Source organism: Pleurodeles waltl, chromosome 6, assembly GCF_031143425.1.
Source record: "Pleurodeles waltl isolate 20211129_DDA chromosome 6, aPleWal1.hap1.20221129, whole genome shotgun sequence".
NCBI lineage: Eukaryota > Metazoa > Chordata > Amphibia > Caudata > Salamandridae > Pleurodeles > Pleurodeles waltl.
In genome coordinates, this window is record NC_090445.1 from 1,418,615,512 (window position 1) to 1,418,641,602 (window position 26,091).

At 42.4% G+C, this 26,091-nt stretch overlaps 1 protein-coding gene across 2 annotated transcripts in view; it reads left to right on the plus strand.

Moving 5' to 3' along the window:
• TMEM51 (transmembrane protein 51) overlaps positions 1-23,988 on the plus strand; it is a 204,520-nt gene extending 180,532 nt beyond the window's left edge. For both annotated transcript variants that reach the window (XM_069240772.1, XM_069240773.1), the window contains exon 3: positions 21,529-23,988. In XM_069240772.1, coding sequence (XP_069096873.1) covers positions 21,529-21,937 — 409 coding nt within the window. In that variant the 3' untranslated portion in view covers positions 21,938-23,988. The remainder of the gene's footprint in view (positions 1-21,528) is intronic.
• The last annotated feature ends 2,103 nt before the right edge of the window (positions 23,989-26,091 follow it).

The following is a 26,091-nucleotide window of genomic DNA, read 5'->3' on the forward strand; positions in this document are numbered from 1 at the left end:
CCAGTCAGGACAGCCCCTAAGGTGTCCTGAGCTGAAGTGACTCTAACTTTTAGAAATCCTCCATCTTGAGATGGAGGATTCCCCCAATAGGGTTAGGATTGTGACCCCCTCCCCTTGGGAGGAGGCACAAAGAGGGTGTACCCACCCTCAGGGCTAGTAGCCATTGGCTACTAACCCCCCAGACCTAACCACGCCCTTAAATTTAGTATTTAAGGGCTACCCTGAACCCTAGAAAATCAGATTCCTGCAACTACAAGAAGAAGGACTGCCTAGCTGAAAACCCCTGCAGAGGAAGACCAGAAGACGACAACTGCCTTGGCTCCAGAAACTCACCGGCCTGTCTCCTGCCTTCCAAAGATCCTGCTCCAGCGACGCCTTCCAAAGGGACCAGCGACCTCGACATCCTCTGAGGACTGCCCCTGCTTCGAAAAGACAAGAAACTCCCGAGGACAGCGGACCTGCTCCAAGAAAAGCTGCAACTTTGTTTCCAGCAGCTTTAAAGAACCCTGCAAGCTCCCCGCAAGAAGCGTGAGACTTGCAACACTGCACCCGGCGACCCCGACTCGGCTGGTGGCGATCCAACACCTCAGGAGGGACCCCAGGACTACTCTAAGACTGTGAGTACAAAAACCTGTCCCCCCTGAGCCCCCACAGCGCCGCCTGCAGAGGGAATCCCGAGGCTTCCCCTGACCGCGACTCTTTGAATCCTAAGTCCCGACACCTGGGAGAGACCCTGCACCCGCAGCCCCCAGGACCCGAAGGACCGGACTTTCACTGGAGGAGTGACCCCCAGGAGTCCCTCTCCCTTGACCAAGTGGAGGTTTCCCCGAGGAACCCCCCCCTTGCCTGCCTGCAGCGCTGAAGAGATCCCTAGATCTCCCATTGACTTCCATTACAAACCCGACGCTTGTTTCTACACTGCACCCGGCCGCCCCCGCGCTGCTGAGGGTGAAATCTCTGTGTGGGCTTGTGTCCCCCCCGGTGCCCTACAAAACCCCCCTGGTCTGCCCTCCGAAGACGCGGGTACTTACCTGCAAGCAGACCGGAACCGGGGCACCCCCTTCTCTCCATTCTAGCCTATGTGTTTTGGGCACCACTTTGAACTCTGCACCTGACCGGCCCTGAGCTGCTGGTGTGGTGACTTTGGGGTTGCTCTGAACCCCCAACGGTGGGCTACCTTGGACCAAGAACTAAGCCCTGTAAGTGTCTTACTTACCTGGTTAACCTAACAAATACTTACCTCCCCTAGGAACTGTGAAAATTGCACTGTGTCCACTTTTAAAACAGCTATTTGTGAATAACTTGAAAAGTATACATGCAATTTTTATGATTTGAAGTTCCTAAAGTACTTACCTGCAATTCCTTTCGAATGAGATATTACATGTAGAATTTGAACCTGTGGTTCTTAAAATAAACTAAGGAAAGATATTTTTCTATATAAAAACTTATTGGCTGGATTTGTCTCTGAGTGTGTGTACCTCATTTATTGTCTGTGTATGTACAACAAATGCTTAACACTACTCCTTGGATAAGCCTACTGCTCGACCACACTACCACAAAATAGAGCATTAGTATTATCTCTTTTTGCCACTATCTTACCTCTAAGGGGAACCCTTGGACTCTGTGCATGCTATTCCTTACTTTGAAATAGCACATACAGAGCCAACTTCCTACAAAGATGTTTTCAGAGTTGACTGATTTCTGTTACACGTCGGTTGTTGTAGTGTATTCATTATTTTGAAACAAATATTTCACATATTTTTCCTGCTGTGCCAACAAGGACTAAAATCCAGTATAAAGGTAGAATTCCTTGTAAATGAGTATACTGATGCTCCTTTTCAATGAAGATGTCCTTGTGGCCTTAATTAAATGGTAATCGGAGTCTGCACCCACAATTATGCTTCAGTTTTCTGAATTTGTTTTGGTCACAATTTGAGCATATAAAACATGTTCCTCATCCTCAGAGACTCTTGCAGTGGAGTGTTGATAACTTTTTTTGTTGGAGTAAGGATACCATTTGCTTACAAATCAGCTGGACATAGATGTTCTCCTTTCATCTGTTTACCTTTCGATTTATCTTGCAGTGATTTAATTGAACATTTTTGTAGTGTCTGCAAATTCTACCACAAGACTCCAAAATAGTCACCTTTTTAATGGTTCTGCAACCACAGTTTCTGTTACGGTGAAACCACAAACAACACCAAATTAACCTATGGCTAACCCTTTGGTAGCTTGGCACAATAGCAGTTAGGCTTAACTTAGAGACAGTGTATAAAGTATTTATGCAGCACTTCAGACAATAATAAAATGAAAATACAACACAAGAAAAATACCATGCCAATTTAGAAACTTAGAGTAAAATTTAGTAAATTATTAGACTCCAAAACAACAAAAATCCAATCAATAGAACTGAAGGTATGCAATTTTGAAGATTTAAAATAAATAAAGGACCTAAAAGCACAAAGCGCTACTCGCAGGTATCTGGTCTTGCGAGAATGGATGAAAGTCGTGAGTTCAGGCCGACCACGATGGAGTGCGAGCCCGATACAAGGACCTTTAAAATCCAGTGGGGAGAGTTCCGCTGACCTTGGAAGAGGCTGCGAGGATCAGGGAGAGTGTTGTGCATGGTTGTTGCTGGTACTTTGCGTTAGCGGTCACCGCACACTAATGATGGTGTAGCGCGAAGTGCAAATGTTGGGTCGCTGGCAGTGGCTGTAGAGTTTGGTTCACCAGGGCTTCGCATTGGTAGGCAGAAAGATCTTGATGCAAACTGCCCCATTCGTGAAGATCCGAAAATGTAAAGATTCTTCCTTTTCTTGATAAGAGGGCTTATGTGACGCCACACCAAGGGTCCAGGATCTGAGTGGCAGTTCTTGGGGATCAGGAACTCATTACAGCAGAGGCCAGCAGGGATCAGGCAGTTCCAGGCAGCAGGTCTACTGGACAGCTGCAGGGAGCCTCTGGAACTTGATATGCCCCCTGTAGCTCAGACGATGCGGTCAGTCAGCTGACCATTGGAGTCATTTCAGCGTAATATGAAGGGTGGAGGTCCAATCTTTCTCCTCAGCAAACGGAGTAGCAGGGCAACAAAGTGGCAGTCCAGCACTGCAGTTTTCCTTCTGTAGTGTTCATATGTCCAGGAGTGTACTGAAGAGTTTGGTCTGAGGGTCAACTGTTTATACCTGTGCCCACTTTGAAGTAGAAGCTTCAGCAGGTTGCCCTTTCAGAGGTGTTTGGAATTTCTTGCCTCCCTGCCATGACCCCAGCTTGTCTGGGGTCAAAAAGGACTAGTGTCAGAACCCTTTGTGGGTGTGCTGGAAGAGACTTTGTGATGTGCAAGTATTGTAGGTGACAGTTCATCTGCTCATCAAATCTGAGATGGCCAATCCTGCCAGCTACTATTCCCCTTTGTCTCACTGTCGGAGAACAATACACAAAGGCTAACTGCCAGCTACAGCTAGTCTTGTGACCCCGGAAACCAGCAGCAGACATCAAATGGCTGGGACAAGAAAATGCTAACTTTTTTTAATTGCATTTTTAGAATTGTGACTTACAATCCGACTTTACTTTTAAAGAGAGCTTTACATTGCAGTTCTTTAGGCACTAAACTGGACATTCCTATCTGAGCTCAATTGGAATTTACCATGTAATAAATGTATAAGGAAACCTAATGTTATCCCACAGGAGAGGTAGGCCTAACAGTAGTGAGAAAATTGAGGAGTATTTCACTATAATGACATACAAAACTTAAAAGAATATGTCCAACCTTCTAAATACACTGCACCCTGCCCTCTGGACCATGTAGGACCTATCCTAGGTGTGTGTTACTTCTGTTAAAAAGTTGGCTTTGGGCCTGGCAAGAGGATTGTCTTGCCAGGTCGAAATGGCAGTTTAAAAAAGCATTCACAGACTCAATTGCAGGCCTGAGACATGCATAAAAGGCTACTTCAGTGGGGTGGTGCAATGTGTGCCTCAGGCACGCTAGCACCATTGAAATTACAGGCCATGTGTACATGTAGTACCACTTTGACAGGGTCTTGCAAGTAAATTAAATGTGCCAACTGGGTGTAAGACAATTCTACCATGTTTTCAGGAGTGAGCACAAGCACTCAAGCTCTGATTAGCAGTGGTAGGTGAGTAGAAAACACGTTTATTAAGGCACTTTTCCATAAAGCATTCCAAACAAGCATTAAAACAGTTAAAATTTTAAATGGCTTAACACCCAACCAACCCACCAATAAAACTTAGTTTCGTTTTGCCACATCAAAATAACACATTTCTGACAGCAGTTCCACTGCCTCTAACCTTCACACTGTTCTATATTTAAAAACAATGGTCTTAAAAAAAGTAATCTGTTTAGGAAGATAAAAGCACAGTTCATAAGGATATGCAGCAAATGACATTTTACGTTAATGGGGCGGGGGAAATGCCACTGTTATCCTGGTTTATGGTCCGATGAGGCAGGATGAATAGATTGGATTACATCCCACCCTTAGCCTTAAGATCTAATTCTCACTCAAGTAGGCCAGGTCGAGCGTCCCTGCCACCTTTGCAACCAACTCTTTTACCATCTGTTTACCTGGAAAGGGGACTAGGACGCAATCGTAACACACTCTGAATGTAGGAACTTAATATCTCTTAATATATTACTTACTTCCCTTGCCCACCTTCTTTCATTAGCGTGGATCTCCTCCAAGGCAGTTTGGAGACTTATGTCTCTTCACCATCCTCTGAGATTCAATTACAAAATCTTATGGCCTGGGAAAATGCCAACAAATTCCAGGAGATAAGTTTCAGTTCCCTCCTTATGCCGTGGACCATGGTCCCTGGTGGACGCAACAAGCGCCTTCTAAGAACCGCTCTTCTAGTTGATCCCACTCACAGGAGGGGTCAAGGGAGAAGACCTCCGTGCCATAAAAACCGGGGAAGGGGAGAGTATTTTCCCTTCATAAGAAAAGGAGCGAAGGGCAACCCTCCAAATTTTCAATTAAATCTTAACAAGCAGCTAGCTTGAAACAAAAACCTCTGCTTAATACTGCCCTAGAGTAGACAACCGCCAACGTTATACGGGGCTTCCCCGGCTATCCACACACAGTCTATCCCTCTATTTGGCCCCAGTTGCCCTTCGTCATCTCTTTCTGAAACAGACTGACTAGGAGACGACCTTTCGGAAGTGGCTCCGAGCAATGGTGATGCTGAGGACATTCACCCTACTGCCCTCAGCATCTCTAACTCTGGTGCCCCTTTGACCTTGGCAGATCCTGTTAACCAGGGATCACCCATAAGCACCACGAGCCAAGTCAGCGAGGAATGTATTCCGTCCCTGTCAATTGTTCCATACATTCTGGTGTCCACCCGCATGTCCAACCTACCTAATTCATATATAGCTGGGGCCACATCCAGCGAGGTTCACATGGTACATAGCGAGAAAGCGAGAAAGCCACTGGTCCTAATATACCCGAGGGAATTAGTATGGTTCCTAGCAGTTCCTCCCCCTGTAGGAAATATCCTCAGAATAAGGCAGGGTCCATAAAAACAGAGGATCTCGATAAGGTACTCAGCTGGAACATAGCAGGGTTGGAAAGCAAATTACAAAGTCCAGGATGGGGCAGTCTTATTGATGATCACCTGATCTGCCTCTTCCAAGAAACGTGGGCATTAGAACCCAAATATAGACTAGGCTTTAAAAGCTATTGGATTCCAGCACGCAAGTCCTCTTCTGGGAGACCATCGGGAGGGCTGCTTGTGTGGATCAACACTTCTCTTAGGTGCAAGAAAGAAGAAATAGATACGGGTTGCCCTGACTTGCCAGTCCTATTAATAATGATTTCTGAAGAGAGACCGTTACTTTTAATTATTATCTATAACAGGAATGTGAGCTCCCACACCGATTCTGATGTCCTGTCCATTTTGGACAGTTTTCTTAAAAACAATCCTTCCTTCTTTGTTTTGATTGGAGGGGATTTTAATGTCACTTTTGAACCTAATCCTCTAGTCCAAGGAATATGTAAAGAAGAGGATGCCCATTGGGGCATCCCTCAGCTAGTCTCCAACAAAAGACCAAGGCTGAATAAATCCGCGCGCTTACTGGCCGACATCACACTAGCCCATGGCCTCCGAGCCTGCAACGTTCGCTCACGCTCGGATGTAAATCTACAAGCTACCTTTAGGCGCGGAGGGCTCAGCAGTCGTATTGATTATATACTTCTTGACATCCGACTGTGGAGCCACATGTTTGATATGAGGGTTCAAAAGCAAATTGAGAGTGATCATGACCCGTTGATTTTATCAACCAGAGGACTTTTTCCTTCGTTTACTGTGCCCTACTCCAAGAGCCATGCCTCCCAGCTGGCTCTAACAAATAACAGACGCAACCTAAAATGGGAATCTGTTAATTCTTCCCCTAAACACCTGGCATCCATTTACAACCTGCTTGCCAACCAGATGGAGTGTATGATCTGCCTAAATGAGAACAGGGAGGGTGACAGAGTCTTAGCAGCCCACACTGACTTGTTCCAATCTTTAAAGCATCTTTTCACAAAAAAGTTTCTCAATAAATCTAACAAAAAGCACTGCGCTCCTTGGTTTGACAACTGTTGCAGAGAAGCACAACTGTCTCTCCTGGAAGCAATAGAAGATGGCCATGTTGGGCTGTTAAGAACAGCCAGAAAAGTTTATAAGAAGGAATGTTCTAAGGCACGCAGAAGTTGGGAAGAGGCCAGATGGGTTATTATTTTGGAGACTGCTAAATCTAATGACACATCTAGGTTCTGGAAACTAATAACTGATGACTGTAGCAACTCCCCTGCCGCACCTGGCTCATCAATCCTCTCAGCATCATGGGTAGAGCACTTTGGGCAACTATATGAAGGGCCTTCTGAAGCATCTTTGTGGGCCCCTGATGCCCCAATAAACCATGAGACTACCCCGATCACATTCTCTCTATCCGAAACAAGAGCAGCAATAGACTCATTGAAATGGGGAAAAGCCCCTGGCCCAGACAAGATCCCAGGCGATCTATACAAATCAAGACCAGATATATGGGCACCATATCTCAACCTTATCTGCAATGCTATTGCAGCAGGGGCCCCCGCTCCTCCCACTTGGAAAGGGGCCGAAATAGTACCCATTTTTAAAAAAGGAAATCCGAACATCCCTGCCAATTATCGCCCGATTAGTCTCCTTGATAACGCCCAAAAAATCTATGCAAAGCATCTTTTGCTCCATCTTGAGGAATGGATTATGGAGTCCGAAGCTCTTTCTGACCTACACGCAGGCTTTAGACCTGCAGTGAGTACAGTTGACCAAGCCCTAAGATTCATGTCAATAAAATGGAAGAATGTTGACCTGGGGAGGGGTAATCTCTATGTGGTCTTCATAGATCTCAGAGTCGCATTTGATTTGATCCCCCGGAACCTGCTGTGGTCAACATTATCAAACATGGGAGTGCCATCTGGTCTCCTGAAACTCATTGCTCAACTGCATGAAAATACTTTCGCTCAAATTAGATGTGACCAGGGGGGTGAGTTGACTGACCCCGTAGCTATTAAAAAAGGAGTTAGACAGGGATGTGTTCTGGCACCCACTCTTTTTTTGCTATATATCAATAATTGCATCCACTACTTAGAGAACTGTATAAATGATTCACCTAAATTGGTTGGGAAAAAAATCCTGTGTCTGCTATATGCAGATGACACAATTTTGATATCTAAATCGCCAATGGGAATCCAAAACCTGATCAACCAATTCTGTGTTTTTTGTAGCGACTATGGTCTGGATGTAAACATTAAGAAAACAAAACTCATGATGTATAGTACCTCCAAGAAACGCTCGCGCGTTAGCATAGAAATGAACTCTATTCCACTGGAGAAAGTAGAAGAGTTCGACTACTTGGGTTTCAGACTATCGACCACAGGCAAATGTATGGCAGCCATTGACAAAGGGGCTCTCATTATAAGCCAGAGAGGTGGGGCCCTTGTCCGTAGATCGAGAAAGGCTCCGAGTCGCCCCTTGAACATACTTGCAGAGATCTACAATGTCCAAATCAGAGCAGCGGCCCTCTATGGAGCGGAACTTTGGGGGTCCCACAAAAACCTTGATACTCTGCAAACCAAGGAAAACCATTTCCTTAGACAGATTGCCCGGCTAGGTATGGGCTCACCAATGACCCCTCTAAGGCTAGACCTAGGTCTAAACAGTATCAAAACCACAGCAGCCCTAAGGCCTCTCTCCTATTGGATCCGCTTATGGAAATCTGTTGAACTCGAACCATATAGGCTGGCTATAAGAGAGCTCATAGCCACCCCCCAGGCACTGGAGAAAATCCCATGGCTGAAGGAAATGAAATCTGCCTGGGTCAAAATAGGTTTTCCTTCCTACTGGAACTATCCGGATCAAATCCCCGATAATGCAAAGAAACTTGTCACAAAAAGATATTGGGAGAAAGTTAACGAAGACTCCTTGCACCAAAAAGGGGCGGGCAGGCTAACAATGGAATTCCTCCAATTCAAGCACGAGCCCTGGCCTGAGAACTTCTTGAACCTTCCCATGCCTCCGTACGCCCGTGCTTTATATCTCCAACTAAGATATGGTACACTGCCTATTAATGGTTTTACGGCTCACTGGTCATCTAACATCGCTTCAAATGATAGATGTATCTCTTGCCAAAATTGTAAAGAAACAATAGAGCATATACTATTTTTCTGCCCTCTGTATAAAAGTCCCAGAGGGAGGTGGATCATTCCCCTCTGCAAAAATATGTCATTACATGATAGAGCAAACGCCACTAGAATCTGTACATACGACTCATCCTCCGTGGTAGCTATTACAGTTACCAAATTTTTAGCGGAGGCCTGGTACATCCGGCGTAGGCTTATTGTTTCAAAGGGCATGTGAGCCATCCTGTCATTAGTCGACAGAAGGAGTCTCAACTGTTATTTTTTTTTTTTTACGAGGGCCAGGTCTTATGGGAAAACAATTGCACACATTGGTTTGTCAGTCAGAATTTTATATTTTATCTTTTATCTTTTTTATTCTTAATATTTTAGCCATGTCTTATTTATTGTACTTTTTATCTATAATCAAGTACTTAGTCCTGTTGATCTTATTGTTATTCTGTCCTGATTATTACTGTTTTTTTATTGTTATCTTTTTTTTTTTTTTTTTTTTTTTTTTTTTTTAACAAATACTATTTTATCATGTATGATTGTTATCTTTGTTACTCAAAATGGCCTAGATCTCTAGACCGAATGAACTCAAATAAAAAATACTGCCCTAGTGAGTGTCCCATTTTCAGTTCCTCCTAAACGTCAAAGCTAAATATTACTACTTCCACCTCGTGGGCATATGGATACCAGCAGAAGTTATTAACTCTCTTACCGAAGACTAACACCTTAGTCTTCTCTAAATTGATTTTCAACTGGTTCTGCTTACTATATATTTCAAGGGAGTCTAACTTCCTCCGCAAAACAATTGGGGTGCAGTCCAGCAGTACCAGGTTGTTTGCATAAAGCAGGTAGTCATTACGCTGACTCTGAATTCTGGGAGAAAAGGACTGTGTTTGGGATATGACAGTGGCGAGGTCGGCCAGAAATAAACTGAAAAGTAGTGGGGCCAAAACACACCCCTATTGAAGGCCGTTCTTAATAGGAATTTTCTGGGATAACTGGCCTGATTTATCTAGCTCCAACTTGGCCAGATTATCGGAATATAGAATTTGCAACACACTTAGGAGGACTACAGGAAGCACAGGCTGCAAGCTTCCTCCATACGATATCCCTGTCCACCGAATGAAAGGCTGTCCGGAAATCAACAAAACAGCCACAAGGCCTTTGATTCACTTCCATTGTCTTCTCAACGATAGCCCTTGAAGCGAAGCAATGATCTGTGGTCCAATGACCTTCCCAAAAGCACCCATGCTCAGTTGGTATGATCTTAGGTTCTAAGGCCTAGTCCTCCAACTTGAATAAAATGATTTTAGAAAACACCTTAACCGAAATATCCTAAAGGCCAATCAGGCTATAGTGTGAAGGATCTGAGCCATTCCCTTTTCAGGTCGAGCGTGCAAGTGCTGTGGCCTCTTGTAATCTATCTGCGAGCTTTTAACCACACCCACTGCAAGCACCATCAATATCACTGGTTCGTGGGCTTGCCTTTCAAAAATCCTTTGTTATCATTGGTAAATGCTTTACGTTTGTCTCTCCTTGGGGAAGTTTTGTTACGCCTTTGCCATCGACCCTGTTACATGGATAATTGCACGTTTGCTGATAAGTTTGTCTGCAAGTGAACTTTTTTTTCCTTTTGTGCCTCTCCTTCGCGCTATTGCTCATGGTGGCCAAGGCGCTTTGAATCGTCCTGCTTATGTAAACTGTTTTACTTTTCAAATTCAATTTAGGTGGCAAGAAAGGTCCAGTTAGGATTTTTTTTTAATGGGTTTCCCAGTTGATCCTTTCCAAGAGAGTGTGCCATTGCCTACTAATCACTATTCTATTTAATCATTACCACCAGAATATTATCAGGGCTGGCGGCCCTTGAAAGCTTTATTATGTCAATGATTGCCCTTACCTCTTTTACTGAGAACCAAGCAGGAGGAAGCTTTATGTGGATGATACCTTGGGGCCAATCTGGAGAGGAATGGTTGTCGTATAAATCCACCAGGTACATTGCCCATGTATCTTCAGGAATCATAAATACCAGGGTCCCCAAATTTTGGTCACTGGATTCATTAATTTTTGCCCAAAACTTTTGTTGATCCCCTGATAGGATTATTTCCTGCCTCTCGCCCCACTTACTATAATAGGAGGAGGTTTTTTCTTTTTAATCAACAGCTTATATTGGGACTTAGGTTTGACAAGCTCTGAGATACAGCTTTACCTGGGCATCCCTCTGCTTTCTTAGATGCTCATCTCACTCACAATTTATCTTCTGGCAAGTCAAATCAAACCAGCCCTACCCCTCAATATGACCGGTTATCCCTGATTTACTCTTAATTATTTGTATAGCTTTACAGCCCAACATGTTAGACATTATTAAATTAAACCGCACAATTTTATTAACACGCTGATAGAATTGAAGGGTTTTCTGTTAGTTTGTCCACAGCTAGAAGCTGAAGATGGGCAGGATCTAGATAGGTTGTGAGCCTCAGGGTAAGTTACTTCTAATGGCAATAACCTCTCTGCGGCCTTTGGCTCACAGAGGCTAAGAACTGCCACAGTGGCCCAGTGGTCACTACCATCATACTTAGCCACTTTGAAATCCAAGAAAAGACCAAAGTGCCAGGCAGTCGTAAACCTATAATCAATCGGTCCTCCCAATAGGCCCTGACAAAATGTTGCAGCTGCAGGAATATCATTTTGAAAATGGCAATTTAAACAGATCAACTCATTATTCATCAGCCATTGATTCAGTGGTTTTCGCTCCCATTTAGTGGAACCCGGGGAGGAATGAGGGGGGAGGTAAACATTGTAAAAATCCTAAGCATCTTCCATTTGTATGTCCGCCTGGGCAAGAAAAAAGACAAACATTAAAATCCCCAGTCATAACTATAATTGCCTCTGGAAATTTTGCAATCAAATTCTGGAAAGGTTGTTCAAAAGATTCCAGCCAGCCCTTCATTCTTCTGTATTCCTCTTCATGCATGTACACATTTATCAAAAAGAAAACCCCTACGAATACTACTGGGAAGGCCACGGTCTACCACAGAGAGCTGCCAACTGCTAGACATCTTTATAAATTGCAATGATTTTTTAATTATCTTAGTGCATATCAGGGTTAGGATCCTTGAAGAAGCTCTCCCCTTACCTCGATGCAACCCTATACTGTTCAATACCACACAGCCTTCTATAGTCTTTTTGTCTTGCAACAAGACTCCTAGAGGAACACCACCTGATTAGCAGTGGTAAATTGAACAGAGTCTTAAAAGCCAACAAAAGTGGGTTCAGAAAGCATGCGAATGAAGGTAAAAAGCTTTGGGATGACTGTAGAAAGGGCCAAGTCCAACACTTATGTTCAAATGTATCTGTCTCCGTCCACTCTAATAGAAATTAAATGTTTGCTATAATGAGGGTTCTCTTACGTTCCAACCATTTTCTTCTTGATCCTATATTTAAGCCGGGTTGGGTGGCAATGGAGTTGTCATTCTAGACTTTACTTTCTATGACATAGAAATTAAAGACACCCTATGACAAAGGCTACCTTGCCAGCCATCTGTATTTTGACATAGAAACAAAAACAGGACTATTCGAAGCAGGGGTGCATCCAATAAACTTTGGGTTTTATTTCCTGCCCTGTATGGTGTTAATGTACTTATAATGTGTGTTAGCACATTAAGCCAAGAATATTGTCTTTAACAATGTTTTGTTGTGATGTTTGTTGTCCTTCTATGTGTTCCTTATACTTTTATAAAACTGTTTGACACTTTTTTGTCAAAATATTTTTTCTTTTCTTCCTTACAGTATCATGTTCTTTCTTTAGTTATATATTGTGTGGGTTCACATCCATGATGAGGGCTTTAGCATCTGAAATTCTTGTAAGTCTGCGGCTGATTTTGTGATAACTGTATATTTGTTTTATTAAACAAACTCTGCAGTTCCGTGGTTTGTTACGTTGGAATCCCCAGAGCCCTATAAACCGCGGTGAGTCTGGTTCTGAATTTCGAACTAATTGTTCGTTTTCATTATGTACAAAAGCGCCATATATGACACCTTCCACGAGGCTGCCAATGAGAGACTGCCAGTATACAGGTGCATCATTGTGAGTACAAGAGGCAGTAACCTCCTGCCCCTCCCGCCTGCTTCGATTTCCAGACATAAGTAAATGTGCTCATGCTTAAATCATAGATAGTATTGTCAAAATGAGCTTAGCTCAGAGGTTCAGCTTTGCTCGCTCAAATTTCCTTTTTCAGTGTGATCGGTCCCAAAGCAATTGTACATCCGGCACTATGTTGGTACATCGCCAAGCGTGCATTATTTCATCGACTAAAGAGAGAAGGCTGCGCTTAAAAAAACAGTTCTCTGAAAGTCGTCAGTTCGAGTTTTTGCAGCAAACTCAACCTTCATTCTTCTGCGGTTGGTTAACCTACTTCCATAACTTGGGTAACAGAATAAAGGCGCTCATCGATGTGCTGATTCAACATCTGTTACGTAATTTGCTTTGTATCAGCAGGAGGGCACTTGAAGCACTCTACACCACATTCACCTTTTCCGACTGATATAAAGGTAGAGGGTGAGATATGAGGAAATTCTCTATGCTTGGAGAAAGAGCCCAGTTTTCTCTATAAAGGTGAAGTTGCAAAATGCTGGGCCCCTTTTGATATGCTTGCCACGTTGTTGCTGCTTGTCCTATCGTTATTTTCTCTGTTGCTCGCACCGTCCACATTTGCTGGGCCCATCCCACCCAACCTCCACTTGTTGTTTGCCCTCTCTCATCAGAAAAAGCTCTGTGACGCAGCTAGCACTAGCAGTATCTCAGCAACTTTCTTCCCTAACTTGCAGCAGCGCTGCTCTGCAACATGACTAAAAGACATTGGCATAGCAAATATCTCTCTCATAGGCGAGACCTACTTGTGTTGCTAATGTTTGCTAAATTTAATATGACATAAAATGAATAGATTCTTAGCCCTTGTCCCCCAAGATACTACTTTTGTTGGAATAGGCAACCTACCCCGTGTTTGACTTAAAACTTGATACTGGAGATTTCATCCCATTTTTTTAACCCTTTTCGTAACCACCTGCCGGAGACCCATTTCCCACAGTATGGTTAGTCTTGTGGCTACTAATTAACTACTGAAAATCAGCTGCAAAATGTTGATCTAATTCTTGGTGGTTTCCACTCTGACTCAACAGGCTCCATAATGCCTATTGGCGTACATAGAAATTGTGCAGGTCAGCTCTTCTGTAGTATTTGCCACCATACATGTGCTGTCCTACTTGCAAGTGTTGTGTGGCATGTTCTACCTCAGTGGACACTTTAGTGACTCACACTGTTAAGTTTACTCTGCTTTATGCAGTTGATGAATGCTTTTGTCAGGCAGTAGTTGGGATTCAATCTAGAGCAACGGTACTCAAAGTACGGCCCGCGGGCCGCCAGCGGCCCCACGGACCTAGCTTGGCGGCCCGCGAGACGCACACCAAACGCCACATCATAATGGCAGCAGTATGTAAACATAGAAGAGGGCCGCGGGAGCATGCTCCCGCGGCCCTCCTCTATGTTTACATACGGCGGCCATTGTTTATGGCGTTGCCCTGACGATCCTGGAAGCCAAAGCCCCATAAAAGTCAGCGCTTGCAGCTAACTTTTATGGGGCTTTGGTCGTCTGCTTCCTGTCACCGGCTCCACGTCTGCTGCCCGCCTGCCTGCCTGCTGTTCCACATTTGTGGCATCTTTACAGTGCTTTGAGTCAGGTAAGGCTCTTTGGTTATTTATTTATTTGTTTTTAATGTCGTGTGTGTTACTGGGGTAGGCGTGAGAGCAGATTGCGCTGTGTGTGTGCGCTGTGTGTGTGTGTGTTACTGGGGTAGGGGTGAGAGCAGATGGTGCTGTGTGTGTGCGCGCTGTGTGTGTTACTGGGGTAGGGGTGAGAGCAGATGGCGCTGTATGTGTGCGCGCTGTGTGTGTTACTGGGGTAGGGGTGAGAGCAGATGGCGCTGTGTGTGTGCGCGCTGTGTGTGTTACTGGGGTAGGGGTGAGAGCAGATGGCGCTGTGTGTGTTACTGGGGTAGGGGTGAGAGCAGATGGCGCTGTGTGTGTTACTGGGGTAGGGGTGGGAGCAGATGGCGCTGTGTGCAGATGGCGCAGTGTGTGTTACTGGGGTAGGGGTGAGAGCAGATGGCGCTGTGTGCAGATGGCGCAGTGTGTGTTACTGGGGTAGGGGTGAGAGCAGATGGCGCTGTGTGCAGATGGTGCAGTGTGTGTTACTGGGGTAGGGGTGAGAGCAGATGGCGCTGTATGTGTGCGCGCTGTGTGTGTTACTGGGGTAGGGGCATTGTTTTGAAAAAGGGGGTGGGGTGGTTGTTCCCCCTCTAAGCCCCGCCCCCTCTAAGCCCCGCCCCCCGCTGTCACTTCAGTGCGGCCCTCGGCCGCAAACCATACTGCAATTTTGGCCCCCGAGAAAAAGTTTGTGAGTACCCATGATCTAGAGGTACCCGGAGTACTGTAGGCCATCACGTATTTTTAAAATGAGTTTGGTCTGATTTTGTGAAAACTGTTCTAAGTCATCTGCAGATGTTTTAAAAATGTATATGTAAGAGAGACAAATGTCCATCCGTATTTTTCCAAATCCCTCCACACCTATTGGTTTCTGTCTGCACTGCCATTAAGGTCCAGCGGAGACCCAAGTCTTATTTTAGTCTTCTACCTCTTGAATAAAGCAGCATTCCTCCAAACTGCCTTGGGATATGATGTAATGGTGACCTGACCTCTTGGAAAAAATGGCATTTCCATTCCCCCCCCGCCCCCCCACACACACACACACACACACACACACACACACACACACACACCCACTTAGGGAAAATGCCCGCCTAGAGCTATCAGAAGTGAGTAAGCATTTCTAAGTGTAATGAATTATAAATGTATGATAAATGTCACACTCCTTTCTGGGTGGGAGGCAGAGGGGTCCCACTTCTGTACACATATTCCGGTAGACGGGAAACACAAATTAACTGCACAAGGTTCCAGAAGTGGTTTGCTTCCTTTTTAAATGCAATTTTCTGACTGTTCCTGCTTCTGAGCGAGGTGATTACTCTCATAGAAGGCAGCAGTGGAGCTGGTTTCAAGCAGAAGTTTCCAAAACAAGGACACAGTAAAGGGGGATATCTCTGGACATGGCTGTCCTCAGCTTTCCTGAAGTAGTCGTGAGGGACAGACAGAAGGTTAGACCCTACAGAGAAACGCCCTCACCTTCAGCAACAGAAACCATAGCCTCACCCCTGCCATCTAGCAAATGGAAGTGCACAAGAAGAAATAGTCAGCAGCCCTGTGCTAACAAGGTGCTCATTTAATTTCAAAGGAATGCCCTGTCTCATTCACCCCACACTAGTGTCTGGTATTCCACTCTCTGACCGCAGGAATGCACACAATACACTTCCACAGTCTGTTGAAACTGTGCCCTACTAACCATAGGGAATCCAGAATGAATCCCACTGGTCCAAGTTGTCAGGATCTTCATTGAACAGATCTCTTTTCGTGGTTTTGATGCGAAGAGAAGGTTCACGGTTCCAGATCTTGAAGCTTCTTGTCTACCCAAGGTAGAGGCGACCCTTTCTGGTCGCCACTGTGCTGCTAAGAATGGAACACCTGAGCAGACAGAGCCTTCCAGAAGGAGCCCCCAAGAGGAAAAACCTTAAGGGAAATATCCACTGATGGTAAACGGAAACTCCCAATAGGCGCAACAGGACTGGAGCGGATGAGGAATCCAGGGCTTGAAAAAGGACTCGGAGAATTGTGGACAAGAAAAGTCCATGAGGGAATATGAAGGATCAGGATGGAAAACCAGAATCAGAATTACTAGCAGACAGGATCATAAACAGGACTGAAGAATCGGCAAGACATACCAGCAGTCAGGAGCAAAGAGAAATACAGTTCTGAGCCTTATGTACCCAAAGACAGGAAATATATGGTAACCCCCCATATTGATAGGGAAAATGCAACAGAGAAAGCATTGTAGTGCCTTTGTGATGGATTGGAGTAACAAAAGCCCCTCCTGAGGAATTTTGGGATGAAGAACTACAGAGGACAAGATTATGGCCCCAAGGAGGAGGATGTCTCCTGACCAGTCACCCTGCAAAGCTAAGAATCGGCTCCTGTCGTCTACTACAAGAATCCCCAGTCTTCAGGTGAGTCGAAGGAGATGCCTGCGTACGATGAAGGTACTCTGAGTGCAATCACGGGTCGCTGCATCTCCACAGCACGCATATGAGATGGGGGGACGAGTTGCGGTTCTGTTCACGAACCGCAGCATAACACCAGTACATATACTCATAATTAATACTGACACACACTATATCTCTCTATATACACATACTTGACAAACACAGGAAAGGACAGTGCAAGGCTCTGGGTTTCTCATAACAGTGGAACTTTTCACAAGAGGGCTACATGGTTTGTATTCTTTCTGACAGAGAAGTCTGCTCAGGCTGAACATTTACAAAACGCAGTATGCTGCCACCACTTTGTGATGCACCTTAGGAAGGGCCCCCACCTGGTGCGCCCCTTCAGGTCATATAACAGGTTCTGGGCATTATATTACCAAGAACAGTCCTAGGCCTCTTCACACATGCACAATCAGTGTGATGTTCCACAGAGCCAAAGGAAAAGATCAGAATACCAGATTCACAAGAGACTGACACCCCTGCCATGGGTACATTCCCATTTACTATGCAGGGTATATTCCCGCCCTAACAATAAACATTTAAGATTTAGTATAAACTTGGTACATCCTAACCACATAGTGGCTGTTATGCTGTTGGGATAGTAGGCTTGACGCATAGTATTTCTGATCTGATATTTCATATAGTATACCAGTGGTTTCCAACATGTGGTCCCGGGACCCCGGGGGGCCGCAAAGCCTCCTCATGGGGTCTGCAATTGCTTAGATAATTAAATATTATTAACAGATAATAAGAGAGCGTATATAAAGTGCTAAATATACAAATGAGCATTTTCAAATGTATTGTAAATGTCAAGGAAATTGATATTGGAGACTAAAAATCAAATTCGTATCATCAGATTGATTTGTGAAAGCAGTGCAGGTGAATTAAACAGAATATAGTATGGATGATGTGTGGTTTCAATTGAATATAGAAAATCTTCAACCTTCCCATTAAAATTATTTGTTTTATTTATATGTGTTTGCAAATAAAATAAAATGTGTTATCGTTTGTGTGTGTGTGTGTGTGTGTGTGTTTGATGAATGCTTGTTTCTGTATTTTTGGGCATTGTGTTACAGTTCAAATTATCGACAGTGGTTAGGCTGGGATTCCCCGGCTTCCAATAATGACTCAGTGGGGAGTCCCTGGAGCCTAATAATTATTCAGTAGGGGTCCCCAGGTTCCAGTAACGATAAAGCGGGGGTCCACATAAGTCAAAATGCTGGGAACCACTATACTATACTACTCCTATTGGTGATTGTCTTCTGTGCTTTATTACTGGGCTGATGTTGTATACAGGAGACTCATGGAACCATAGGTTTAAAGTGGTACTATAGATCATTGTTTACAACCCACTGATGTAACTAATGCTTTACAAATGGGTACGTTGCATTTTCAAAAGTAATGTAAACTCTTGTAGGGAATGGACTTGCAAACAGTTATCTAAACTGTATTTGTCTGGATTCAGAGGTTTTGATGGGTACACATTCTTACTAGTGTATGTTCCTTTTGCATAATTTCTTACTTTAGTTTAGTTTTTAAATTGTTATTTTCTTGTTGATAACCTTCTTGAGTAGTTACATTGTGCTACCATGCCCACCTTCTGTTTACCTTTTTGAGACACAATATACTATGCAAGCTAGTCTTTCTCTGTTAAAACAAACTAATCTAATGATTTGGGGGGTTTTCTCACACTTCTTTGTTAATTTGTTTTTTGCTTAGCTTTCAATGTCTGCTGCTATTTAGGGCTGCTCTTTATGCAAGAAAGCACCTGTATTTCCTACTTGAGATTTAATAAGATTCCACTCATGCTGGTCTCTTTCTCTGTTTATTAAATATTGATTCTTTTCCGGGAATCATCTTTTTTTGTTCTTCAACATGTAGGGGGGCAATTCACAAAGGACTAAGTTAAGTAGCACAACGGGAGTGTTACTTCAGACACTAATACATGTATCTGTGGAGTGGCTTGAAAATCCAGCTCCCTATTAGTAAAAGTCCGTGAATTTACCCATTTTAGATATGTTGAGGCTCATTCAGAAAGGTATTTATTACTACATGAAGTAGTAGTAAAAGGATACTCAATTAGCTAGCTTTGTTTCATTTAATTCTGTATCTCCTATATCAGTGGTCTCCAAACCTTTCAATATCGCGCCCCCGCCCCAGTCAAAAAATAAAAATCATTGGGCCCCCCTCAGAATTTTTCACAATTATTTTATAAAGGTGGCAATGTTTAAATATGTCTAGACCTATTTAAACATTACAGTTAGATACTGTTAACTTTTAAAAAATGCAATAACATGCTTCTGCTTAAAACAAAGCCCTGTTATCTGTATAATGCTTCTTTTGGCCAGAGCCTCGCACCCCCCCGGGATCACATGAGGTCCCCCCTCACCCCAGTTTGAAGACCTCTGTCCTATATTCATTCGGTACAGAAAGCAATCCTTATTTGCTGTTTTTCCAGCGCTTTGGCAAAGTCAGTATGGCAGGCTTTCACATAATTTACAGTATTTGTTCACACAAGTCATGTAAAGAGCGTTTGTGAATGTCCGTTTTCTTTACATGCATTGGAACATATAAGCCAGGCCTTTTGGCATTGCCAATGCTTGTTTACTGAAAAAAACAATAATTTTCTTCTCTTTTAATGTCCTTATTCAGGTCACACGTTTTCGATGTGATTCACAAAAAGATGTACACAACAATATGTGAGCACTTTATCAGAATCAGTAATATCAAAAGCTCCACTACCAATATGCACCTTAATTATTACCACCTTCTTCGCTACCAATAGCAGCATCAAAATAAAAATAACACCAGTCGCACCACTGTTTCACACCAATACTACCACTGCAGATACCACGAGTGTTAGCTCTAAATACCACTAGTACCAACATCAATACCACCACTACAGTAAATACCACCATCACTAACACATCATCACAATACCATTGCCACCACATTACCAACATCTGCATCGCTATAGTAATATCACCAACCATACTACTGGTATCACCACTACGAATACCAGTACCACCACCAAAACCACACTGCCAGCAGCACTTCCACCAAAACCACTAATGAGCAGTGGCAAAGCCAATACATAGGACTTTTATGGGCAATTGCTTGAAAACATTGTTTATACATGCCTGTGTTTGGATGCGCTGTCACTTTAAACCCGACCTGTTGGCTTTGCCAGTGCTTGATAAGCTAGGGTCTGGTAAGAGAGACCATTACTCCCATTGTAATGTTGCCCTACTTGAAGAAGCAGCATCTAGAGACCCAATTCACCCCAACTCTGACAGCTCATTGTCTGGAGAGTGTTTGACACAGAACCCACTTCTTTCTACCTTGAGACTCACAGCTGAAAAGGGATGTCAATGTCATTGTCATGTAACTGTTCCTGCCAAGGAACAGACATGTCATAACTCAGAAATAACATGTGTAGCTGCAGAAGAACATACTTGTAAGATCAAGATTGCCCCGGTGTATGATTTAAAATAAAGGACATATTTGTCCTGTGCTTTAACAGCAACATGAACTGCAATCAAAAGGGAGGAACTGAGGTTTTGCACCAGTCTGATAGCCTTCCTGTTGCGCATCAAATGTACATACGCACAGCAGAAAGACTGCTCAGCCAAAAAGGTTTGTACATTTCCCTACTTCATAGCAAATAAAAACGACTAGGGGCCTGATTTAGAATTTGATAGATATTCTGTTTGCCTTGTTACAATTGCCATGGGATATAATGCAGGTGTAATAAGGTGAACCTGATATCTGTTACTTTTGTGACAGAGTAACCAATCTGCCAAACTCTAAATCAGACCCTAAGCGACCAGTTTACCCAAGCTAAGGTTGATTTGTAGCCATTGCTATGTCACAGACTAGCCCCTGAAGAAAACAGAGGTTACTGTTACCCAATTCAGTAGTTCTCATTTATTGACCTCTGTAGGCTGACAGAGCCTGGTTAGGACTCGAAGATTAAAAATTGAAGGTTGCTTACACAGAAGCTTTAACCCACTGAAATATTATAGTGGCTGAAATACTAGCAGTCATTACCACGTGGCCTGTTGCAATTGTAAAACACATCCAGCCATGTTTCATTCATGTATTTTTAACAGTTTTTTTTCTTCCTTTAGTTTTATTTCTTTTTGCTGGCTAAATTGCAACCGAGTTTGTTAACTTTCCGACAGAAAAACAACAGTATTGATGTTCTTTTGTATTAATGGCAGCGACACAGGGAGTTGGAAGGTTGGCATGTGGGGCTGGCTGGACAATCAGACAGACCACGTGCGGCAAACTCTGATGAGCACTTTAAAACACCTGAAAGTAGTGCGGCTATGTGTTCTCTATTTCAATTTTAGCAGATTAGTTTGAGTATCAAAAATGCTGCTTTAAGTTCCTGGCCTTTTATAATCCACTTTTTACTAGAGGAGCAAACAAGTTTGAATTATATGTTTACTGCACTGTTAAAATAGTGCACATTACAGCTTTGTGCTTCTGCCACGGACACATTCTAATGTATTAATTGATTTAATCATTTACTGGAGTTTTTCAAACCACAAATTTGTGTTTGAGAACACATGTACTGTGTGTGATTGTTTTGAAGTTGAATGTAAAAATTACATTTTATTTTGGGTAAATTGCTATCTTCCATATTGTTGTGCAGCCAGGAAGATGAAAATACTCTCCGATATGCAATTCCAAGCTACGAAGACGTTATGGGCCCAGAATTTTCCGAAAATGAAGAGACAGCCTTTGAACGAAATGCAAGGATTAGCATGTCTCTGCCTTCCTACGAGTCACTGAACGAACTTGATGAAAACACACCCACCACAATAAGTCCAAAAGATGGATCTAGCAATGAGCACCGACGAAGCAAACGGAACTCCCGCAGCGAAAAGGAGGTGAAACCATTAAAAGTCCGGAGAATTAAATCTGACAAACTCCATCTCAAGGACTTTAGATTAAAACTATCAAGTAAGGCTGATTTGGTCCAAACTATAGTGCCATTGACGCCACCTCCGGAATACGAGGGGAAAACCATTGAAAATACACCAAGTGCACCAGCTACTTAAACAATAAGAACTTTGCACACTTTACTTGGATCATTTTAGTTTTATTTTCAAAACTGATTAAATTATGAAAGGGTTTTATAAGCGAACCACAGAATGCTATGTTGGCTGCACCCTACCAAACAAGTACTTCAAGCTTCCATTAGACAGCATAGGTGTCAGATTTGTAATGAAGGGTTGGCCGATTCAATGCATCCGAAGATTCAAATGTATAGTCATCCAGTTTCTGCATTTACCATGCCTAGCCTACGTTTTACCTATGTGTTAACTGTAGAACTGAGTAATATAAAAGGGACTGTGACTAGCCAAGGCATTACATAAGGCATTCTTAGATGCGGTTCTGTTTGAACAAACCATGTAACATTGTACAGTGTTCCTTACAGTTTAATTTGTTGTGCTCTAAGGTGATGATCGTTTTGGTCAGCTTTACTTTGCAAGTGCAAGAAAGCTTTCCACCCCAGAATCTTACATACAAAGATCATGTATTTCCAGTCTAAATGCAAAATCTAGAGACTTGGTCATTAAAGAGACATTTTAATATTCAATTCAGATATAAGGAAAGTTAGCTGATAAATCAGCTTGAACACCACCCTTGCCTGACCATGTCCTACCCCCCAAAAAAATCTGACTTTGCAGCAAATGTTCTTTACCTGTTACCCGTGCAAGATGCCTTGTCATTAGAATACTGGAGTGCAAATATTATAGAGGATTGCACTTTAATGAAAGCTGTACAGTGGAGTCCGGTATTCCAGTAAATTGTAAATAAGAACTGAGAGTGAGATTCCATTAGCCAATTAAAGTGCAAGATGATTTTTACGTTTCCCTGCATAGATTTATGGTATTTTTGATAATGCAATTTGAAATTTCTGCCACATTAGATATTCGCAAACTTGTGATGTTTTTTAACATTGAGGCTCTGAAATATGTCACCCAGACGCATGGATACAGTTTTGTTTATTTATTGGAAATGCCACTATTCTGTAATGCAATTCCAAATCTCACTAGTATTTTAAATTACGAGTGCAGTGTTATGGATACGTTTAAATCTGATTAGTGTTTGAATTTGTAAAGCTAGTGTGCATGAATGTTTTGTGGAATTACATAACTCATCTACTTTTATTTAGTAATCCATTACACAGATATTTTCAAAATTTGAGTTTACTGAATATTGTGTTCCAAAAGTAGTAGGGCAAGTAGTAACTGTTTGCAATATGAGTGTGATGCTGATAGCACAGTTCCATAATGGCTGTCCTATAACAGCATGGTTGTTTGCATGTTATTTTTATGTGCCAAACCTGGAGTTAGATGTTCTTATAGTCACCTGCTGTGTCTCGTATGTATAACTCGACTTGCAAACACAATATATGAAGAAAGAAAAAAAAACAGCTCGTACAGCACAGCTGTTTATTAATATAGTGTTAAAAGGCAAGGTTTGATCTAAAGTTCAGGAAAATAAATATGTGAAATTCAGTATCAAATTAAACCTACTTAAATCACAAAATATTATTTGCATAAGAACCTCCTAGCCCCTTCTACATACTGCATTACCACCCTCACTCCCTTACCACCCATGAAAAATGAAAAAAAATCCATCAATTGTATTTAAATATTTAACTCCAGCATTAGTCTGATTCAGATATTGTGCCACAGCGTGGGTATTTTAGTGCAGAATTTATTCTTACTGTAACATTCACCATTTTACAGGTGCTCATATGATATGTAAACAGTAGCATTCAAGAGTTTCTTTGAGCGCATTTGATAAAAGGAAGCCTAGAAGTTTGCTATCATTCTACAACATTTGAGGGCTAGTTCTTCTGTTATCCCATTTTGTAGGAAAGACGTAGTGTGCCATGAACTATTAGTAATGCATGATAGGACTAGGAATAATACGATTGCGGACAACCATGTCCAGCACGAGTTTGTGATAAAATCACATAGGAAACTTGTGAGCTTTTTAGAATGTTGCACAAATATCTGACTTAGAACCCTTAGAATTGTGTGAGAAAATTAATGTAAATATTTTTATTATGTAATAAAAACGAAATTTCAAGGAATTGCTTCTTTAGTCATTTAAAAAATCATGCAATATTAGAGAATATTAAATAACTTGCTTGTACAGATATTTGCGGATCTTTCCGCTATCTTGTATCTGATGGAGAAAATTGCATATGTAGTTTGTTTAGAGTGGTGTGAATACATTAACATATTGCTAATGCAATAGTTCTGAAGTGCGACGGTAAGAATGTAGAATTTGGATATTGAAGTATTATAATATGAATGTTTAATTAAATCGCAATAACAATTGCACAGTACCACCGTACATAACTCCTTATTTTATTGACAACAGCATTGTTCATTTGTATTTAATGTTACAGGGTCAGCATGTGTTTTGACAGGTGAGGTTGTTTTGTATACTGGGTGTACATTTGTAATCTATGATACAGATTTAGTGTTTTATAGATTCCGATGGAATGGATTAAAAAATTGAGCATTTTATATACTCAATGTAATCCATACATGATCCCGTCATGTGCCTTTCAGTATTGAGTGCTAAGTAGTCTCTGTATTCCTTGTTAATTGTCGTCATGGAAAGTGAGTTTTCTTAATGACGTGGAGTTTATTTTAAATCCCTTTATAGCAAATTCTACCAAAACAACTAAACTAATTTCGTTTCTGTGTAATGAGTGTTTTATTATTGCTTACAGAAAGTAAAAGACCTACTGCTAGCTATTATAACTCCACAACATATACAGTATGCATTTCCAAGGCTAGATGGTGATGTTTAGGTTGCAACTGTTTATGATCAGGGTTCGAAAAATCCTGTCAGTCATAAACCACTTTGTATGCTTCTATCAGGAAACATTGGGCGTCCCATGTACTTGTATGTGTGTTTCATCTTCATTTGAGGTGAATGCTAACATTTAAACGACAATTGGTACTGGAACAAACTAGCAGAAAATTTAACAGCAGCAGAGTCAAAAAGATTTCCATACAAACGAGAGTGAGGATGGGTGGATGTGAAGAAAGAGGAATACCAGAGTAATGACACTTCCTCTTTATTGATTGCAAGATCGTTCGTTGGCTCTGCAATGGGAGTATGTATGGACGTAACATTTCCTGTGTTTTAATCATATAATCAATCAATCAACAGTTCTAGTCTGCGATTTAAAATAAAGCATTCTAAAGGTTAGGTTGCTTCAGCACAATTATGAATGCACCTGTAAGTAAACAATGACAGGTATGGATCTATCCCGGCGCTGCTCATCGAGGTATCACAAATGTCACTTTTCTTCTATTGTGAGTACCCTCTGTGGCGATGTTAACATGCATTTCAGAGAACAGTGGCGGAAAAATGTCAGTCGGCATAGCAAAACGTTTTTGGGGTAAGTAGAGGACTGTAAAGTACATACTTTGGTCTTTTGCTTTGAAAATCAGCAAAGGGGATGACACAAATAACTTCTCATACAGTGGAATCATTCTTTTGTTTGCTACAGAGGTCAGTTAATGCTCACGTCTCCTCACTCATAAGTAAGTTAACTGATTAAATACAGGGTGCCACCGGGCTCTCTTCTTAGCACCAAAAATGTTGAACATGTATATGGCCTCCCTGGTTTCTCTGATTTAGTCCTACAGCTTTAGTGTCATCTCATATCAAGACAACAAACATTTGATATTTTCAATTGACAAAAAACCCAGCCATTAAACAGAACACTTAAAGTTTGTCTCGCCAGTGTGATAGCCTGGATGAAACAGGGTAACCTTAAATGCAACTCTGATAAGACTGCTTTTTGGTACTGCACGGGCTAGCTGGTCAAATCACTGGTGGCTGGCAGTCTGGCTTTCACCCTCAGCCGTTTACTGTAGTTAGTGAAATTCCACAACAGTTTATCTTTTCGCCCTCAGATTTTATCCATCACTGGCTCTTGCTTTGCTCTTTTACTTTCTCTCAAGAATGCTCTGGACCTTCTGCCTCTAACAAGGCGCAAAGCAATGGTACACGCTTTGACCATGGCAAGGTTGGATGATGCTAATGCAGCATATCTTGGCCTACTGCTCTCCTTGATCATTCTTAGAAATGGAGTCTCTAGTTGGCAGTGGTTTGCACCCTGTCCAAGTAGGGACCCTTCCTGTAGTCAGGGTAAGGGAGTCACACAGCA